The sequence below is a fragment of the Theropithecus gelada genome, chromosome 7a, assembly GCF_003255815.1.
Source record: "Theropithecus gelada isolate Dixy chromosome 7a, Tgel_1.0, whole genome shotgun sequence".
Lineage (NCBI taxonomy): Eukaryota > Metazoa > Chordata > Mammalia > Primates > Cercopithecidae > Theropithecus > Theropithecus gelada.
Window position 1 is genome coordinate 26273319 of NC_037674.1, and position 20821 is coordinate 26294139.

Below are 20821 nucleotides of genomic sequence, written 5' to 3' on the forward strand. Positions count from 1 at the left end.
GATCCCTGGGCAGTGTGTATGAGTCCTGGCAGTGGCAGGATTGGGTGTGCCAGTCCTTGGGCCTCCAGAGGTGGCATGCACACATGCCGGTGGTGGCAACAGTGGGGTGCACACAAATTGATTTTTAGTAGCGATTCATGAATTGGGCAATATCTCATTAGCATTATTCCACACTTCCTCCTTGATTTGTATTAGCGTACTGGTTTATTATAAACTATATTGCAGAGGATACAGAGGAAGGAGGTGCATAGGGCAAGCTATGGAGGAAGGTTCTCAGAGCTTTTATACTCCCCGTGGCCATGCCACTTTTCAGGAACCTCCACATGTTTGGCTATCTTCTTTTAATCTCCTTTGAAATTCTGTGTCATTTTATTCCTCCTCTATTTGAGAATCCAAAAAAAGTGGTTTTCCCTTTTATTTTGTCTATCTATGTGTTAAAATCTTTACCATTTTGGAGCCTGATCACCCACCTTTTAGTTTCCCACCTACTTTTTGCCACCACCCCTTTTAACCTAAAGTTCTCACTTAATACTCACTCTCTTTATTTCATATCATGATCTCCCTCAGGTGTAAATTAGAAAACTTTCTTTTTTTTTTTTTTTTTGAGATGGGGTCTTGCTCTGCCACCCAGGCTGGAGTACAGTGGCGTGATCTCGGCTGACTGCAACCTCTGCCTCCCGGGTTTAAGTGATTCTTCTGCTTCAGCCTCCCGAGTAGCTGGGACTGCAGGTGCGCGCCACCATGCCTGGCTAATTTTTTCTGTAATTTTAGTAGAGACAGGGTGGCACCATATTGGCCAGGCTGGTCTCGAACTCCTGACCTAGTGATCCACCCACCTTGGCCTCCCAAAGTGCTGGAATTACAGATGTGAGCCACTGTGCCTGGTCTAGAAAACTTTCAAAGGTAATTAGAATTATTCAAATTAGTTGAGAAAGAGAAAAAAGGGTAATATTTCCACTAATTTTGACTCAGATTTTCATGGCTTGTATTCATTTTGAACATTTCTTCATTAGTTCTTTCAGTAGTTCCTCAAGGGCAGAGGCCTTGCTTTAGTATTTGGTGGGCATTCCAGAGATGTTTATTGAAATGATGAATGAATATGCTACACATAGTATTATACTAGGGAGTAACTACACTTCCCTTTTCCTCCAATAAAAGGTAATGATGTTGACATAGCCTCATCTCAAGAATCTTTTTTTTTTTTTGAGATGAAGTTTCACTCTTGTCACCCAGGCTGGAATGTAATGGCATGATCTCGGCTCACTGCAACTTCCTCCTCCCAGGTTCAAGTGATTCTCCTGTCTCAGCCGCCCAAGTAGCTGGGATTATAGGCATCCACCACCACGCCTGGCTCATTTTTGTATTTTAGTAGAGACAGGGTTTCACCATGTTGGTCAGGCTGGTCTCGAACTCCTGACCTCAGGTGATCCGCCCACCTCAGCCACCCAGAGTGCTGGGATTACAGGCGTGAGCCACCACGCGCAGCGTAAGAATCTTATTCAAGCAAAACCTTTCCAGATTCAGAAAGTGAGGTGCCATTTTTATGTTTGATAATTATTTGCTATTCTAAATTATCTGAGCTATTTGTATATACTTGGCTAAATCAGGAGAGGCAAACTTTGCTTTCTGAGGTCATCACTGCTCTCTCCACTTGTTTATCGTTTTTGTTCATCTCCTTCTTTTCTCCTTTCCCTGTCATTCTTTCTTCATCTCTTATTTATTCATTAAAAATTATTCTCCTAACACTTTTTCTGGTGAAATTAAGTCATTTTCCATAGGTTTGTGAAAAATAATTTTCAGTTATATTAGGATATTTAAATCAAAGGCACTGTGGGAGGCTGAATAATGGCCCTTGCAAAGATGTCCATGTCTTAATCTCTGGAATTTGTGCTTGTCCTTAAACATTAAAGAGAACTTGGTAGATGTGATGAAATTAAATATTTTGTGATGGGGCAGTTATACTAGATTATGTAGCTAGGCATGATATAATCACAAGGATCCTTATAAAAGTGAAACAAGAGGTTACAGAGGAGAAGGCAAAGAAAAAACAAAAGCAGAGATTGGAATGATGTGGCCACAAGTCAAGGAATGCTGGCAGTCTCTAAAAGCTGGAAGAAACAAGAAACGGATTCCCCTGGTACATCCAGAAGGAAGCAGCCCTGCCAAAGCCTTGATTTTAGCCCCTGCAGCAGGAAACCACTACAGTTACCGTACCTCATAGTATATATGTCTGTTTCTTCTGGTGGGTTACAGTTCTGCTCAGAGTAGGAACTGTGTCTTCCTTTGTCTCAATTATAGAACCTAATAGGATGCTGTAACATATTTGATGCTCAAAAATATATTCTTCACTGCAGTGAAATTAATAGTAAGTGCAAATGATTTATATTGTTAGATTCCTAGGCAGGTGATCTGATTATAGATGTTTCGGAAAGCTAGAGAGTTGGGTAGCATTTTCATTCATTCATTCATTCATTCATTCATTCATTCATTCATTCATTTTTTGAGATGGGGTCTTGTTCTGTCGCCCAGGCTGGAGTGCAGTGGCACAGTCTCGTCTCACTGCAACCTCTGCCTTCCAGGTTCAAGCAGTTCTGCTGCAGCCTACCGGGTGGTGGCTGTGCTGGGACTACAGGTGTGTGACCATACCCAGCTAATTTTTTTGTATTTTTAGTAGAGATGGGGTTTTGCCATGTTGGCAAGGCTGGTCTCAAACTCCTGGCCTCAAGTGATCTGCCCATTTTGGCCTCCCAAAGTGCTGGGATTATAGTCATGAGCCACTGTGCCTGGGTGAGGTAGCATTTTTAGAATTGAAGTTTTCATTTCTCATTTAGAATTTTTAAAAATATATATGGGCTAAAATTATTTATGTGACTGTATAATCTACTTAGGATAAATTTATTTAATTCCTAATTTTTGCTTAATTTTAATATAGGTAGATGCTTCTTTATCTTTTCTGGATGGTTTTGTGGCTGAAGGACTCAGTCAGGGTGCAGCGCCTTACAAACCTCACCATCAACGCCAGGAGGAAAAGCTTTCTCAGGAAAAAGGTAATTTTTCATGGATTTGTGTTAAGCTAGAGTGTAGGGATGTAATTTTTGATGTTATAGTCATGTAAGTAAATAAATAAAGATAATTACTTTCTATTATTCCTCTTTTAATGATTCACTTGTGATTTGTTTGCCCTGACTAGGTTTTCAGATACCCAGAGGAAAAAAAAGTTAGCCAAGAGATATTCCTGAAGGTATAGGCTGTCTATCCACAAATACCTAAGATGTGGTAGTCATACTGGAATTTATTTATTTATTTTTTTGAGACAAGAGTCTTGCTCCGTCACCCAGGCTGCAGTGCAGTGGCACGATCTGGGCTCACTGCAACCTCTGCCTCCCAGGCTCAAGCGATTCTTGTGCCTTAGCCTCCCAAGTAGCTGGAATTACAGGTGGGTGCCACCACACCCAGCTAATTTTTGTATTTTTAGTAGAGATGGAGTTTCACCCTGTTGGTCAGGCTGGTTTCAAACTTCTGGCCTCAAGTGATTGTTGACCTCCCAGAGTGCTGGGATGACAGCTGTGAGCCACCGCAACTGGCCATTATACTGAAATTTTGAAGAACTTTTTTTGTTTTGAATAATATATTTATTAACATAAAGATCTTTATGGGAAACTTTTTTTTTTTTTAAATTTAAACTTTTTAGTTCAAGGGTACAAGTGCATGTTTGTTACATAGGTAAACTTGTATCATGGGGGTTTATTGCTCAGCTTATTTCATCACCCAAGTATTAAGCCTAGTACCCATTAGTTTTCCTGATCCTCACCCTGCTCTCACCCTCCACCCTCTGAAAGGTCCCAGCATATGTTGTTTCCCTCTATGTGTCCATGTGTTTTCATCATGTAGCTCCCACTTTTACGTGAGAGCATGCAATATTTGGTTTTCTGTTCCTGCATTAATTTGCTAAGGATGGCCTCCAGCTCCATCCATGTCCCTGCAAAAGACATGATCTCATTCTTTTTTATGGCTATATGAAAGAACTTGAAGGTAGGAGTATCATGTTGTTCACTGTGCTGGTAGGCTGACACATATTAGTCTGAGCATATCTGTGGAAAGTTTTCAGAAAACAACCCTGGTTACTATGGACTAGTGAGTTTCATTTTTATTTTGAGCGGTCTTATATTTATTTATTTATTTTTAAATTTTATTTTCTTAATTGACAAATATACATATTCATGGGGAATATAGTAATGTTTCAATCCATGTATAGTGTTCAGATAATAGTAATTAGCATATCCATCATCTCAAACATGTATCATTTCTTTGTGTTGGGAACATTCAATATATTTCTTCTAGTTTTTGAGACTATGTAATACTTTATTGTCAAACTATAGTAATTCTGTAGTGGTGTAGAACACTAGAACTTATTTCTTCTATCTAGCTGTAATTTTTTATCCTTTACCTTATTCTTCCCTTTCCCCCTACCCTTCCTAGCCCCTAGTATACTGTATTCTAATTTTTACTTCTATGAGATCAACTTTCTTTAGTTTCCACATATGAGAGAGAACATGTGGTGTTTAACTTTCTGTTCCTGACTTATTTCACTTAATATAATGTCCTTCGGTTTCATCCATGTTGCCATGAATGACAGGATTTCATTTGTTTTTATGACTGAATAGTATTTCACTTTGTATATATACTACATCATTTTCTTTATCCATTCATCTGTTGTTGGACACCTAGGCTGATTCCATATTAGGTTGATTCCATATCTTGGCTACTTTGAATAGCGCTCTGCAATAAACGTTGAAGTGCTAGATAATTCGTTCAATGCTGAGAGTGCAGTGTTTTGAAGCCCCCAACTATTACTGAATCAGGGTCTTTCTCTTCTTTAGGTCTAATATTTGCTTTATATATTTGGATGCTGTGGTGTCAGGTACATATATATTTTAATTGTTACATTCTTTTTATGAATTGATCCCTTTATTGTACAGTGTCTTTCTTTGTCTCCCTTTACAGCTTTTAACTTAAAATCTGTTTTGTTTGTTACTAGTATAGTGACTTCTGCTCACTTTTGGTTTTTGTTTGTTGGAATATCTTTTTCCAACCGCCCACTTTCAGTCTGTGTGTCGTTAGAAGTAAGGTGAGTTTCTTGTAGGCATTGTATTGTTGAGTCTTGTTTTTTTAAAACCCAGGCAGTGATTCTATGTCTTTTAAGTGGGGGAATTTGATCCATTTACTTTCAAGGTTATTATTGATGGGTGAGGATTTGCTGCTATCATATTATTGATTGTTTTCTGGGTATTTTACATATGCTTTGTTCCTTACTTGCTCTCTTATTATTTTTGCAGTTGGGTGGTTTTCTTCAGTGACAAAGTTTGATTCCTTTCTTTTTCTTATTTGTGTATCAGTTCTACCAGTGAGTTTCATAGTTTTGAATGTTTTCATAATGGTAGTTATTGTCTTTTCACTTCCAGACTCCCTTGAGCTTATCATGTAAGGGGTGGCCTACTGCTAATGAATTTCTTGGTTTTGGTTGTCTGCGAAAGATCTTATTTCCCCTTTATTTCTGAAAGATAGCTTTGCTGGGTACGATATTCATGCTGTTTTTTCTTTTTCTTTTTTCTTTTAGTACTTTGAATATATCATCCCGTTTTCTCCTGGCCTCTAAGGTTTCTGCTGAGAAATCCAGCTGTTAGTCTAATGGGGATTCCCTTATATGTGACTTGAAGCTTTTCTCTTGCTGCTTTCAGAATTCTTTTTTTTTTTTTTTTTTTTTTGAGACGGAGTCTCGCTCTGTCACCCAGGCTGGAGTGCAGTGGCCGGATCTCAGCTCACTGCAAGCTCCGCCTCCCGGGTTCACGCCATTCTCCTGCCTCAGCCTCCCGAGTAGCTGGGACTACAGGCAACCGCCACTTCGCCCGGCTAGTTTTTTGTATTTTTTAGTAGAGACGGGGTTTCAGCGTGTTAGCCAGGATGGTCTCGATCTCCTGACCTCGTGATCCGCCCGTCTCGGCCTCCCAAAGTGCTGGGATTACAGGCTTGAGCCACCGTGCCCGGCTTTCAGAATTCTTTGTCTTTGACTTTTGACAATTTGACTAAAATGTGCCTCAAAAAGGACCTGCTTGGGGTTGAATCTATTTGGGATTCTTTGAGCTTCCTGGACTAGGATGTTCTCTCTTCTAAGACTTGGAAAGTTTCCTGCTATTATTTCATTAATTATTTTCTTCACATTTTCCCTTCTCTTCTCCTTCTGAAATGCCCATAATACAACATTTATTTGCTTAATGGTGTCCCATAAATCCTGTAGGCTTTCTTAATTTTTTTTAAATTCTTTTTTCTTTTCTTTTTGTCTTCCTGTGTTATTTCAAAAGACCTGTCTTCAACTTCAGAAATTATTTTTTCTGCTTTCTAATGTGTTGTTGAAACTCTTGCATATGTATTTTATTTCATTTATTGAATTCTTCAGCTCTAGGATTTCTGTTTGGTTCTTTTTTGTGATATCTGTCTCTTTGTTGAATTTCTTGTTCAAATAATGTATAATTTTCCTGATTTCATTGAATTATCTGTCCGTATTCTTTTGTATCTCACTGAGTTTCCTTAATATTGTTATTTTAAATCCCTTTTCTGGAATTTCATATATTTCCTTATGATTGAGGGTCTGTTACTAGAAATTTATTATTTTCCTTTGGTGTTGACGTGTTTCTTTTTTCATGGTTGATTTGTTCCTATGTTGATTTGTATGAATCTGGTGGAAAAGTTGACTCAAGTTTATGTAGTAGAGTTTGAAGGGAAAGACTTATTTGTATAAATGGGTTTTGGAGTATAAGTTCAGTAGGGTACTAAGGCCTTGGTGGTGGACATGTAGTGTCGTCTTCATGTAGTTTCTTTCTTTCTTTCTTTCTTTTTTTTTTTTTTGAGACAAGAGTCTCGCTCTGTAGCCCGGGCTGGAGTGCAGTGGCCGGATCTCAGCTCACTGCAAGCTCCGCCTCCCAGGTTTACGCCATTCTCCTGCCTCAGCCTCCCGAGTAGCTGGGACTACAGGCGCCCGCCACCTTGCCCGGCTAGTTTTTTGTATTTTTTAGTAGAGACGGGGTTTCACGGTGTTCGCCAGGATGGTCTCGATCTCCTGACCTCGTGATCCGCTCGTGATCCGCCTGTCTCGGCCTCCCAAAGTGCTGGGATTACAGGCTTGAGCCACCGCGCCCGGCCTCTTTCTTTCTTTCTTTTTTTTTTTTCTTTTGAGACAGAATCTTGCTCTGTCACCTAGGCTGGAGTACAGTGGCATGATCTCGGCTCACTGCAACCTCTGCCTCCCAGGTTCAAGCAATTCTCCCATCTCAGCTTCCCGAGTAGCTGGGACTACAGGCACACGCCACCACGCCTGGCTAATTTTTGTATTTGTAGTAGAGACAGGGTTTCACCATGTTGGTCAGGCTGGTCTCAAGCTCCTGACCTCTCAGGTGATCCACCTGCCTCAGCCTCCGAAAGTGCTGGGATTACAGGTGTGAGCCACTGTGCCTGGCCATGTAGTTTCTTTAGCTGTAATCTGCTCTAGCGGTATTCGTGAGTTTCTCAGTGGCCCAGGCTGACTTTGTAGTGATGGTGGTGTGGCTTTGCCAAGGGCAGGCTTCCCAGGCTGTTTTCAAGTCATGGATATGTGCATGTACACAGTGAGTCAACCAACTTGGGTTCTGGCTTACTGAGGTTGGGGCCATGGAGCTGTTACCCTGACTGGGAAGCATGGGCATGTAGTTGCCTAGCCAGCCTGGGGACACGTCTGCCAAGAGTAGCCTAAGGGGCTCTTTCTTAGGCTTGTGATGTGGGTGCAAGGCTGTTTGGCCAGCCTTGGAGATGGGGGGCATGTCTTCTGAGGGTAGCCCTATGGGGATGTTTCTCTCACACAGGACATAGCTGCATGGCTGTGAGTAGTCTAATATTTCTTAAGTGTATTAGAATTCTTCATTCAACAAAATATCTGATGATTTAAGTTAGAAACAGTTAATAAAGGAAAGAGTAACTTTGTACTTAAGAAATGCAGCCTGTTAGGAAAATACATCTGTCTTGATTTTGGTAAAGGGGAAATCATTGAGTTATTTGGATGGTAGAAGGGAAGTATGCATATGAATAAAGGGAGATCAGTGAATAAATATATTATCTGTTTATGAGTTCAGAATGTCAATACTGAAAAATTCAGTGCTGAAAGGCTTTTCTTTTTTTTTCCTATTTGTCCTTTAATGATTTTGTTGAGTACTTACTCTCCAGGCTGTGTGCTAGGCATATTGAGTTAAGACAACAACTAAACTGTTGATCCTAGAAAGAGACCAAAAAGTTATGAACATTATTAATAGGCTTGTGTTCTCTTTCTCCAGAAGCATTTGCTCTTTTTTGCCTTTTATCTTTTTAAATTTTTTTGTTATTTTATTTTTTTGTGGTTAAGAACCTTAACTGGAGGTCTCCCCTCTTAGCGAATTTTTAAGTGTATAATATGTTATGATTGACTATAGATACAATGTTGTATAGCAGATCTCTAGCACTTATTCATCTTGTTTAACTAAAACTTCATGCCCATTGATTGGTAAGTCCCCATTTCTCTCTCCCCTTAGCCTCTGGCAGCCACCATTCCATTCCTCAATTCTATGAATTTGACTTTTAGGTACCTTATAAAAGTAGACCCATGCAATATTTTTCTGTGCCTTACTTATTTCACTTAGCATAATATTCTTAGGTTTCATCCCTGTTGTTGTATGGTGCAGAATTCCGTTGTATATGTGTATGACATCTTCTTTATCCATTCACCTACTGATGAACATTTAAGTTGTTTTCACATCTTGGCTATTGTGAATAGTGCTGCAGTGAACATGGGAGTGCTTTATTTGGGATAAATACCCATCCAGAAGTGAGATTGTTGGAGCATATAGTAGTTGTATTTTTATTTATTTATTTATTTAGAGACAGAATCTTGCTCTATCACCTAGGCTGGAGTGCAGTGGTGCAGTCTCAGCTCACTGCAACCTCTGCCTCCTGGGTTCAAGCGATTCTCCTGCCTCAGCATCCTGGGTAGCTGGGACTACAAGCATGAGCCACCACACCCGGCTAATTTTTGTATTTTTTGTAAAGACGGGGTTTTGCCATGTTGGGCAGACTGGTCTCGAACTTTCTGACTTCAAGTGATCCACCTGTCTTGGCCTCCCAAAGCGCTAGGGTTACAGGTATGAGCCACTGTGCCCGGCCAATTTTTTATTTTATTTTATTTTACTATTTTTTTTGAGACAGTGTCTCATTCTGTCACCTACGCTGGAGTGCAGTAGAATGATCGTAGTTCACTGTAGCCGTGAACTCCTGGGCTCAAGTGATCCTACTGCCTCAGCTTCCTGCGTATCTAGGATTCCAGGTGCATGCCATCATGCCTGGTTAATTTTTATTTTTTTGTAGAGACATAGTCTCCCTAATGTTGCCCAGGCTGGTCTCAAACTCCTGAGCTCAAGTGATCCTCCTACCTTGACGTTGCAAAGCACTGGGATTATAGGCATGAGCCACTGTGTACTGCCTGTATTTTTATTTTTTTGAGGAACCTCCATACTGCTTTCCACAGTGGCTGCACCATTTTGCATTCCCATCAACAACGGGTAAGAGTTCTAACTTCTTCACATCCTTACTGACACATGGTATATTTTCTTTTCTTTGATAATCACCATCCTGACAGGTACAAGGTGATGCCTTATTATGGTTTCAGTTTTGTATTTTCTTGCTAATAGTAACATTGAGCATTTTTTCATATACCTGTTGGCCATGTGTATGTCTTCTTTAGAGAAATATTTATTTAAGTTATTGGCCTATTTGTGATCAGGTTATTAGTTTAAAAAAAAAAAAAACTATTGAGTCATAGGATTAACATATTTTGGAGGTTAACCCTTACCAGAAATGTGGTTTACAAATACTTTCTTCTATTCCATAGGTTGCCTTTTCACTCTGTTGAGTGTTTTCTTTGCTATGCAGAAGTTTTTTTATTTGATGTATTGCCACTTGTTTATTTTTGTTATTGTTACCTGTACTTTTGGTGTCACATCCATGAAATTATTGTAAAGACCAGTGTCATAAAGCAGCTTTTCCAGCTGGGCACGGTGGCTCACGCCTGTAATCCCAGCACTTTGGGAGGCTGAGGAGGCGGATCACCTGAGGTTGGGAGTTCGAGACCAGCCAGACCAACATGGAGAAACCCCATCTCTACTGAAAATACAAAATTAGCTGGGCGTGGTGGTGCATACCTGTAATTCCAGCTACCTGAGAGGCTGAGTCAGGAGAATTGCTTGAACCCAGGAGGTGGAGGTTGCGGTGAACTGAGATTGTACCATTGCACTCCAGCCTGGGCAACAAGAGCGAAACTTCGTCTCAAAAAAAGAAGAAAAAAGCAACTTTTCTCTGATGTTTCTTTCTTATGAGTTTTACAGTTTTGGGTCTTAGAGTTAGGTCCTTAATTCATTTTGAGTTGATTTTTATGTATGGTGTAAGATAAAGGTTCCATTTTATTGTTTTGCACGTGAATATTTGGTTTTCCCAATGTTGTTTGTTGAGAAGACTGTCCTTTCTCTGTATTCTGGGTGTCCTTGTTCAAAATTAGTTGGCCATACACGCTTGGTGTTATTTCTGGGCTCTCTGTTCTGTGTCTATGTCTGTCTTTATGCCAGTACTATGCTGTTTTGATTATTATAGTTTTGTAAATATATTTTGAAATTGGTAAGTGTGATGCCTTCAGCTTTGCTCTTTTTTCTCAAGATTAATTTGGGTATTCATGGTCTTTTGTGGTTCTTCATTGGTGAATTCTACCAAACACTTAATGAATTAACACTGGGGCTGGGCACAGTGGCTCATGCCTGTAGTCCCAGCAATTTGGGGGGCCATGGTGGGAGGATCGCTTGAAGCCAGGAGTTTGAGACCAGTCTGGACAACATAACTTGACCCCATCTTTACAAAAGAGACACACACAGAGAGAGTTCTTTTCAACCTCTTCCAAAAATTTAAAGAGGAGAGAATATTTCTAAACTTATTTTATGAGACCAGCCTTACCCTGATACCAAAGCCAGACAGAGCCACCACAAAAAAAAAAAAAAAAAAGGAAAACTGCAGGCCAATATCCCTGATGAATATAGGCAAAATACTAGGAAACTGAACTCAAGAAAAGGATAGTACACCATGATCAAGTGGGATTTATCCCAGGGGTCCAAGGATGGTTCAACATCTGAAAATAAATTAATGTGATATCATGTTAACAGAATAAAGGATAAAAACCACACACTTCTCAGTAAAAGCAGAAAAAGTGTTTGACAAATTGAACACCCTTTCATGATTAAAAAGAAACTCGATAAACTAAGAATAGAAGGCAGTATTTCAATATAATAAAGGCCCTATATGATAAACCCACAGCTAACATCATAGCATGGTAGAATGAAAAACCAGAAGCTTTTCCTGAGATCAGGAGCAAAGCAAGGATGCCCACTTGTCTCTTTTGTAGTCAGCACAGTACTGGAAATGTTAGCCAGAGCAATGAAGAAAAAGGAGAGAGGTATTCAGATTGGAAAGGAAAATTGTTCCTCTTTGCAGATAATATGGTTTTATTTATAGAAAACCCTAAATTAGACTCCATTAAAAAACTGTTAGAAGTAATAAGTGAATTCTGGAAAGTTGCAGGATGCAAAGTCAACATGCAAAAATTATTTGCATTTTTGTGCACTAACAACAAACCATTTGACAAGGATATTAGGAAGACAGCCCAACTTATGACAGCACCAAAAGGAGCAAAATACCTAATACTAAACTTAAGCAAGTGAGAAAGTTGTGTTTAATGAAAACCACTGAACATTAATGAAAGAAATCAAACAAAGCACAAATAAATGGAAACACATCCTGTGTTCATGGATTGGAAAGCATGTATTCTGTGCAATCCCTTTCTTTTAAGGCTTTTTATATGTTATTTAGCACAGTGATAACTAATGTACTATAAAATTAAACTCTCTTTCAAAGTGTAATCAGTTTCCTCTCATTAACTTTATATATTAATAGAATATGGTTTGAATTATAATTGCCTAACCTGTGGCTATACTGCATATAAAAGCCTTGTGACATCCAGGGGCCTAGAGTGAAAAGCTCCTGGGTTTCCACAGTGGGAAGTATGATTCAGTTGTCATATTTCCTTATTTTCAGGTATCTGGGGGCCACCAGTTGCCATTACTGAAGTCAAGGGTTGGATAGGGAAGGGAAGATAGAGTAGGGAGACTCTTTCCTGGCACTGCCTATTTTCTTTCTTAAAATAAGCTAAATTGCCGACACAAATACAAGAGCCCTGGAATTCCCCAAGCTTATGCAGTCCTTTGCCAAGTACATTTTTTCCCATAGAACCATCATTATAAACGGGATTAAGCTCTCAAACTAGATTCTCCCTCTCTCCTCCCAAATCTATGTGCTTCAAAAGTCCTTTAAAGCAAAATTGAAATTTCAGTAGACGGTTAAGAAAAGGAAATTGGTTTTGGACAAGATATAGCAAGTATTTAATAAATACTTGTAGAAGAAATTATAAAATTATATATCTTAGAATTGGGATTGGCTATAAGACAAAATAAAGAGTAGGGGGAAGTAGGTATTTTATACATAAAGAGTTAATTCTTGAATCTTTTAATTATCAATCTGTTGTGGTACTAATCTTTTTTTTTTTTTTTTAGACAGAGTCTCTCTCTGTTGCCCAGGCTGGAGTGCAGTGTTGCAATCTTTTGGCTCGCTGCAAAAAAAAAAGAATTGCTCTCGGGTTCAAGTGATTCTTGTGCCTCAACTTGTGCCTCAACTAAGTAGCTGAGACAACTGGTACATGCCACCACACCCAGCTATTTTTGTATTTTTAGTAGAGATGGCGTTTCATCTGTTGCCTAGGCTGATCTCAAATTCCTGACCTTAAGCGATCCGCCCTCTTCCACCTCCCAAAATTCTGGGATTACAGGTGCAAACCACCATGCCAGCCTGTTCTGATACTAATCTTATTTCAGATTTCTATAATCATTTGCAGAGAGTAGTAGTTAAATATTACTTTAATAAATGATACTTTGATCTTTTAGTTAGAAAAATGAATAAACTTCAGGAAAATATCATGGGATACTAAGAATTAGCAAAAATAGGTGAGATGGTGGGGAACAAACTTTCTTACAAGTTCCCATCAAAAAAAGCATTTCAGAATCAGTGTGGATTATTCTATTAAAATGTTAATAAAATGTGTTATAACTCCAGCACTAGATAACCAGAAATAATAAGGGGAAACAGTATTTACTAATTGGCTTTTAGAAAGCCATGTCAAAGTAAGGTTGCTAGTCTCTCAAAAAATAAAATAACAATAATCAGATAATTAAAGTTAATTGTTTAAAAATTATTAATAATAGCTGAGAATGGTTAGAGAAATATACCCAAGTTGTCGAGGTATAAAAGAATTGCAGTACAAAGTATGATAAATGAGTGTGCATATAATTGAGGCCTCTAAAGTATTAATAGTAAGGGATACAAATAGGTTAAATGTTGAATTATTCACTTATGCCCAGGATAGTTTATACTTTATTATGTCTTACCTAGAGTACTTCAGTGGCTCCCAACTCCAAGGACTCTCTGCCTCCAGCTCATGTTTTCTCTTCTGGTGAATTGCCCTCATTCTTCATCTGGCTAAATTCTACATATTCACTAAGTTGCAAGTCAGCCATCTTCTTCCTTCCCTTGGCTCTTTCTGTATACCATTTTTCTCCTTCTGTTCCACATATGTGCGTGAGCTCTTGCACATGTAGTTAACACTTCAGCATCTTTAGTCCTTTTAGGCATTATCACTGTATGGGTCTTGGGGAGTTTTCACTGAAGAATGAAAATAATGTGGTTTGAACTTTATTTTCAACCTTGAGCCTTTCCAGCCCGTCCTTAGATGACAATCTTAATGCTTTTGACTCGGAATTAATATTTTTTTCTGCTTGCTCTCCAAATACTGTTCCTTTCCATGTCTTTTTTATTCTCTCTACTTTCAAACTTTGTACCTCTAATTTTGAGCTTCTTTCTGCTTTTTGGTTTAAACTCTTTACCTTCAATGTGCATAGAAAACATTTCTTGAGGTATTCACTGTTACTGGAAGTGTTAATGCAGTGGCTAGATGACTCACTGTCACAGATGCTATTAAAAAGATACCACTGTTGGATGGTAAGTGCAAAGGTTTGAATGTGTTTGTCAAAACCCATATTTAGATTTAATTGCCATTGGGATGGTATTCAGAGGTTGGACTGTAAAGAGGTGATCAGGCCATGAGGAATCTGCCTTCATGAATTGATTAATGTCATTATCATGAGAGTGGGTTGTTATAAAAGCGAGTTTGGCCCTCTCTTGCTCTCATGCTCTCTTGCCTTTCTGTCTTCTTCCTGATGCAGCATGAAGGCTCTTGCCAAATGCTGATGCCATGCTGTTAGATAGCCCAGCCTCAAGAACAATGAGCCAAATAAATTTCTTTTTCTTTTCTTTTTTTGTTTTTTTTGAGATGCAGTCTCACTCTGTCACCCAAGCTGGAGTGCAGTGGCATGATCTCGACTCACTGCAACCTCTGCATCCCAGGTTCAAGCAATTCTCCTGCCTCAGCCTCCCGAGTAGCTGAGATTAGAGGTGTCCACCACCATGCCTGGCTAATTTTTGTATTTTTAGTAGAGGCAGGGTTTCACCATGTTGGCCAGGCTGGGCTTGAACTGCTGACCCCAAATAATCCACCCACCTTGGCCTCCCAAAGTGCTGGAATTACCGCCCGGCCATAAATTTCTGTTCATTATAAATTACCCATTCTGTGGTATTCTGTTATAGCAACATAAAATGGATTATGACAGAAAATTGGTCCTGAGAAGTGAGGCTGTTGGCTATTAAAAATATCTGAAAATGTGGAAATGGCTTTGAAACTGGGTAATGAGTAGAGCAGAAGAATTTAAAGGAGCAGGCTAGGAAAATTTTAGATTGCCATAAACATAATATTAAGGGCACTTCTGATGTGGGCTGAGAAGAAGAGGAGAGCTGTAGGGAAAATCTGAAAGTTAGAGATTAAGTGTTCATGATCAGAATGTTGTTAGAAATATGGGCTTCACTGTCTCTTAATATCTAAGTTACTTAAGTGTACTTAAATTCTAGGTTCATTAAGTGTATGGGATCCCAGACAGGAAAGAGGAATATATCTTATTGGAAACTGGAGTAAAACCATCTTTCTTATAAAGTGGCAAAAGTCTTGGATGAATTATGTCTCTTCATGCCTGAGGGCTTTATGGAAGACAGAATTTAAGAGCGATGAACTAGGATATCTGGTGGAAGAAACTTCTATGCAAAATATTGAAGGAGCTGTGTCTACTTCTAACTGCATGCAGTAAGATATGAGAGAAAATAAATGACTTAAAGATGGAATTTATAACTAAACAGAAGCATAATAGAAAGATGGAAAATTTTCAGCCTGGCCATGTAAAGAATGAGAAAATGTGTTTGGGAGACCAGGTCAAGGATCTGGTCAGGTGATAGAAATGATCATCAAGACACTGGGAGAGTAACATTAAAGGCATTTCAGAGATCTCAGAGGTTGCCTTTCTCTTCACAGGCTCAAGCTCTGGGAGTGCAGAATGCTTTCGGGGGATGACCAGGGTGCCCTTCATGGGCTTGCTGCCCAGAGCTTCCTCAAGTCTCTGCTCCCGGCATTCTGGTACAGCATTCCATGGTTGCTCCAACCATTCACGTGGGCCCAGGTGTGGCTTCACCTGCTGTTCCAGAAGATTCAAGCCATAAACCTTGGTGGCATATGTGGTGCTAATTCTGTAGGTGCCCAATGTGCAAGAGCCGTGGGTTCATGGCGTCCTCCACCTAGATTTCAAAAGATGTTGTGGACTCCCTGGGGCTTAGGCAGAGACTTGTCATGGGTGTGAAGCCATCACAGAAAGTCCCTGCTAGGGCAATGCCGAGCAGAAAGACAGGATCAGAGCCATCACAGAGAGTCCCACCAGGGCAGTGCCTAGTGGACCCTTAGGAGTGGGGTCACTCCTGAGACCCCAGAACTGATGCTACTAGTTTGCAGCATCAGCTTGGGAGAGTTGCAGGCGTGAGACTCCAATCCCCTGAGAGCTGCTGGGTGGACCGAGCCCCGAAGTCATAGGACTTCATCATAGGTGTGGGGCTGCCTAAGGCCTTGAGTGTCCAACTCCTGCCCCAATGTTCCCAAAAGGTGGGACGTGGAGTTGAGATGATAATTCTGGAGCAATAAGACTTAATGTTCATTCCTCTGTTGGGTTTTGGACTTATTTGAGACCACTTACCCCTTTCTTCTGGCCTATTCCTCCCTTTTGGAATGGGAATATCTACTTTATGCCTGCCCTACTATTGTATTTTGGAAGCATATAACTTGTTAATTTCGCAGCCCCACAGCTGGAGAGAAATTTGCTTTTAGTCTCACCCATATCCGATTTAGATGTCTCTGGACTTTGGAGTTAATGCTGGAATGAGTTAAGGCTTTTGAGACTATTGTAATGGAATGAATATATTTTGTATCATAAGGACATGATATTGGTGGGGCAGGAGCAGAATGCTGTGGTTTGAATGTGTACTCCAAAGTTCATGTGTTGGAAACAATCCCCAGTGAAACAGTGTTGGGAGGTGAGACCCAATAAGAGGTGATAGGTCACGAGGGCTCTGCCCTTACGATTGAATTAATATCATTATCATGGGAGTGAGTCATTAAAAAAGTGAGTTCGGGCCAGATGCGGTGAGCACCTGTAATCCCAGCACTTTGGGAGCCTGAGGCGGGCGGATCTCCTGAGGTCGGGAGTTCGAGACCAGCCTGACCAACATGGAGAAACCCCGTCTCTACTAAAAATACAAAATTAGCTGGGCATGGTGGCGCATGCCTGTAATCCCAGCTACTCAGGAGACTGAGGCAGGAGAATCACTGGAACCCGGGAGGCGGAGGTTGTGGTGAGCCGAGATCGTGCCATTGCACTCCAGCCTGGGCAACAAGAGCGAAACTCCATCTCAAAAAAAAAAAGAAAAAGAAAGAAAAGAAAAAGACTAGGCTAGTTTGGCCCTCTCTTGCTCTTGCGCTGTCTTGCCCCTCTGCTTTCCTTCCACCATGGGACGATGCAGCATGAAGGCCCTTACCAGATGCCAGTGCCATGCCCTTGGACTTCTCAGTTTCTGGAACTATAAGCCAAGTAAATTTTGGTTCATCATAAATCACCTGTTCTGTTGCATTGTCTTATAGCAACATAAAACAGACTATGATTAAGTTAGATGATTAAACAACTTAAAATGAGAGGATATTCTACTTGGAAAGGACCTTAAAGAGATTTAGATAAGCGGTTTCCAAACATGATTATGAATCAGAACCACAAAGAGTTTTTTAAAAATGAGACTTATTTTGAGCCCTACTCCTATTCCTTCTATATCTGAATCTCTCTGAGCTTGGCTGTATGTATAAAAAGGTCCTTGGGAGATTCAGTGAAGTAAGCTTGAGTCTCATTATCAGATCAGCATTTGGAAACTGTTGACGTAGTTTGAATTATTCACTTTACAGATGAAGAAATGAAGATCTAGTTCACATGCCTCGTTAACAGCAAAGATATGTCCAGAACACAGTTCTCCTGATCATTAGCCCATCATTATTATTTTTTTACATTGATTCTTCTTCTGTATCATTTATTTAGGTAACTAACAAGCATTTATTTAGTATTCTTTGGAATAGGTGATATTTCCTTTGGAGGAGACCATATAATATAATAGTTGAGAGTACAGCTCTGATGCTAGAATGTCTAAGTTCATGTCTGGCTTTGTCATTTTATATTTTTTGTAATTTGGGACAAACTGTTTACCACAGTTTCCTCATTTGTAAAATGAGAATAGTAATTACAGAAGTTGACACAATATTTTCTAAGATGCTTTTTATGATTTAAATAGGTCCTTTTCTATAATCTAGACTGTCCAAAATTTGTTAGTTAAGATTAGGCTTGATGAATTATCCTATTAAAAATAAAGAAACAAAGTGGGACCTCATACAAGATAGATGGTTATTGCTTTCTCCCATTAAAGGAATCCAGAAGTAGGCAATGTAGGGTTGATGATGGCTTCATGATTATTAAAAAACCCAAGTTTCACCTCTCTTGCTGTTCTGGCATCTTTGGTGTTCCACTTTATGATCCAAGATGGCTTCTTGCACCCCAGCAATCATGTTGCAGTCCAGCCAGCAGAGAAGAGGAAGGGGGAGAAGAAAGATTGTCTTTTATTCCAGGAGGACTCCTTCCAGAAGTTGCAAACAAAATGTGTGCATAATTTCATAGGCTAGACTTCAGTCATATGGCAAAGGTGTCTGTAAATGTCTCTGGGTGGTCATGATCTACATAAGAATTGAGAGGTTTATTACATAGAAAGAAAGGGAGAGTGGATATTGGCGTCTGCTCTACCACAGTAACAGTATGAATTTTCTTGGCTCTTTTGAATTAATTAGATTATACAGATTAAAAGGAATCAGAATCTATGTTAACCTTAGGGAGATTTCACATTGAGGACTCCATCAGTCCATTTGGTACAAGAATGTATCTAGGAGCAGTTTGTTCAGCAAAACATGGTCACCTCTTCATTATAACTCATTAAACATTTTTGCATGGGAGCAGCAAGTTTTCGGTAGATTTGGTTTATCAGTTATCTTTCCTAATTGAGTCTTTTTTAGCTTCTAAGGGAGGTAAAAAGGTAAAAATGAAGGATAGTTTGTCTTTAATCACCTAGTAGTGTGAAGACTTACAGTAGACATTTACCAAATGGTAGTTGATTTATTACTGGAAGTATTTGATTAGATCATCCTCAAAGTCCCTTAGAGTTTAAAAATTGCTATTAGATTCCAGTCTTGAATTATTTTGGTAGTGAATGGTAACTTTGACAGTTTTTTGCTTTGTTTTAAATATGAACCTCTGTTATTGTTTTAAAATTCTAGTTCTCAATTTTGAACCGTATGGACTCTCCTTTTCTTCATCTGGCTTCACTGGACGACAGTCTCCTGCTGGCATTTCTCTTGGTTCAGATATATCTGGGAATAGTGCTGAGACAGGACTAAAAGAGTAAGTTCATTTCTTTATAAAATGGAGGTTATGGGAGTGTTTAAATGTCTTTTAGCATTCCATTTACCTTCTGCTTGTGCCTTGTATCATCATAGTCATTATTTGCTTATTTTAGGATAACTTTCAAGAAGTCTATTGTTTCAGTGGTTTTCACATAATTTTCAAAGGGAGAGGCACACTTATGACAGTGTGTTTTAATATAATGGTTTAGAAAGGTTTTTAAAGCTAAATTCTGTATGGGCTGTTGTTTCAGTGGTTTCTATTTATTACTCTTAAGGTATTTATATTGTACAATATGTTCTTTAAGAGCTTACCTACCTTCCAAGACAGCATAAAATGTGTACAAGCTTTATACGTAGTAATAATATATGTTATTGCTACATATTTTTTTATATATATATATTTAGAGGCATATTAGAATTTATACATCCAGGTTGATATTTAACATATCATTCTACATTCCTCATTCTTCTGAGAAATATATCCTGTAACCATCTCATTGGAACATTGACAGATATAGAGGTGAACATAAAATAAGGTGATTGATTTCACCTGAGGAAGCCATATAGTCAGTCACCCAGTGAAGGCATATACAGATGCCCCTCAACTTATGATGGAGTTACATTCTAATAAACCCATTATAAGTTGAAAATATTGTAAGTCAGATCTACCAAACACCAGATCTATGTCTAGAACTCAGTTCTGCTGATCACTGGCCCATTATTATTAAATATTTTATTATATTATTATTATTATTACTTTGAGACACATTTTCACTCTTGTTGCCTAGGCTGGTGTGCAATGGCACGATCTCAGCTCACTGCAACCTCCGCCTTCTGGGCTCAGGCGATTCTCCTGCCTTAGCCTCCCCAGTAGCTGGGATTACAGGCTCCCGCCACCATGCCGAGCTAATTTTTTGTGTTTTTAGTAGAGATGGGATTTCACCATGTTAGCTAGGCTGGTCTCAAACTACTGGCCTCATGTGATCCACCCACCTCGGCCTCTCAAAGTGCTGGGATTACAAGCATGAGCCACCGTGCCCAGCCTATTTATTATTTTATTAGCTCATTATTATCTCTGCATTGCAAGAGAATATCCTATCACATTGCTAGCCTGGGAAAAGATAAAAGTTCAAAATTTGAAGTGTGGTTTCTACTAAACTCTATTGCTTTCACACCATTGTAAAGCCAAAAAAATCATTAAGTTGAACTATTATAAGTCAGGGACCATCGGTAGTCACCTGAGGAAGCTGTATACTTTGCTCAAAATGCTTTCAGAGTTTCTTTCCAGCCACCTTGAAAATTGGTGATGCGTTTGTTTAAATGTTTTATTTAGAGCTGAATTTCATTGTAAGGTTTATTTTGATTTCGGAAACATAATTAAGTTACCTTTAGAAACATAATTAAGTGAATAAAATGAGATGACATGTGTAAAGTACATAGTACAGCCCAGTTCATAGTGATTGATAAATGGTAGTTGCTGATATTAATAAGGATTGTCATTACCATCATTGTCTTCATTACCCAAGAGGTGAGTTTACCAAATAATATTCATGATCAATCTGAATAATTTTGGTCAATATTCTGATGTGACAATAAAGTAAGGAAATGGCTTTCTTGTTTGAGAAGAAGCTGCATCTAATAGAGTTAAAAATGTTTTAAGTAATGGCCGCATTGTTGGAATAAATGTGATAAAATCTCAAAAGTGAT

At 39.2% G+C, this 20821-nt stretch overlaps 1 protein-coding gene across 1 annotated transcript in view; it reads left to right on the forward strand.

Annotated features, from left to right (window-relative positions):
* Nucleotides 1-20821, forward strand: part of AP4E1 (adaptor related protein complex 4 subunit epsilon 1) — a 90137-nt gene that overhangs the window by 52771 nt on the left and 16545 nt on the right. The window contains exons 15-16 of the mRNA XM_025390797.1: nucleotides 2933-3047; nucleotides 18989-19112. Of these exons, the coding sequence (XP_025246582.1) occupies nucleotides 2933-3047; nucleotides 18989-19112 (239 nt within the window). The remainder of the gene's footprint in view (nucleotides 1-2932; nucleotides 3048-18988; nucleotides 19113-20821) is intronic.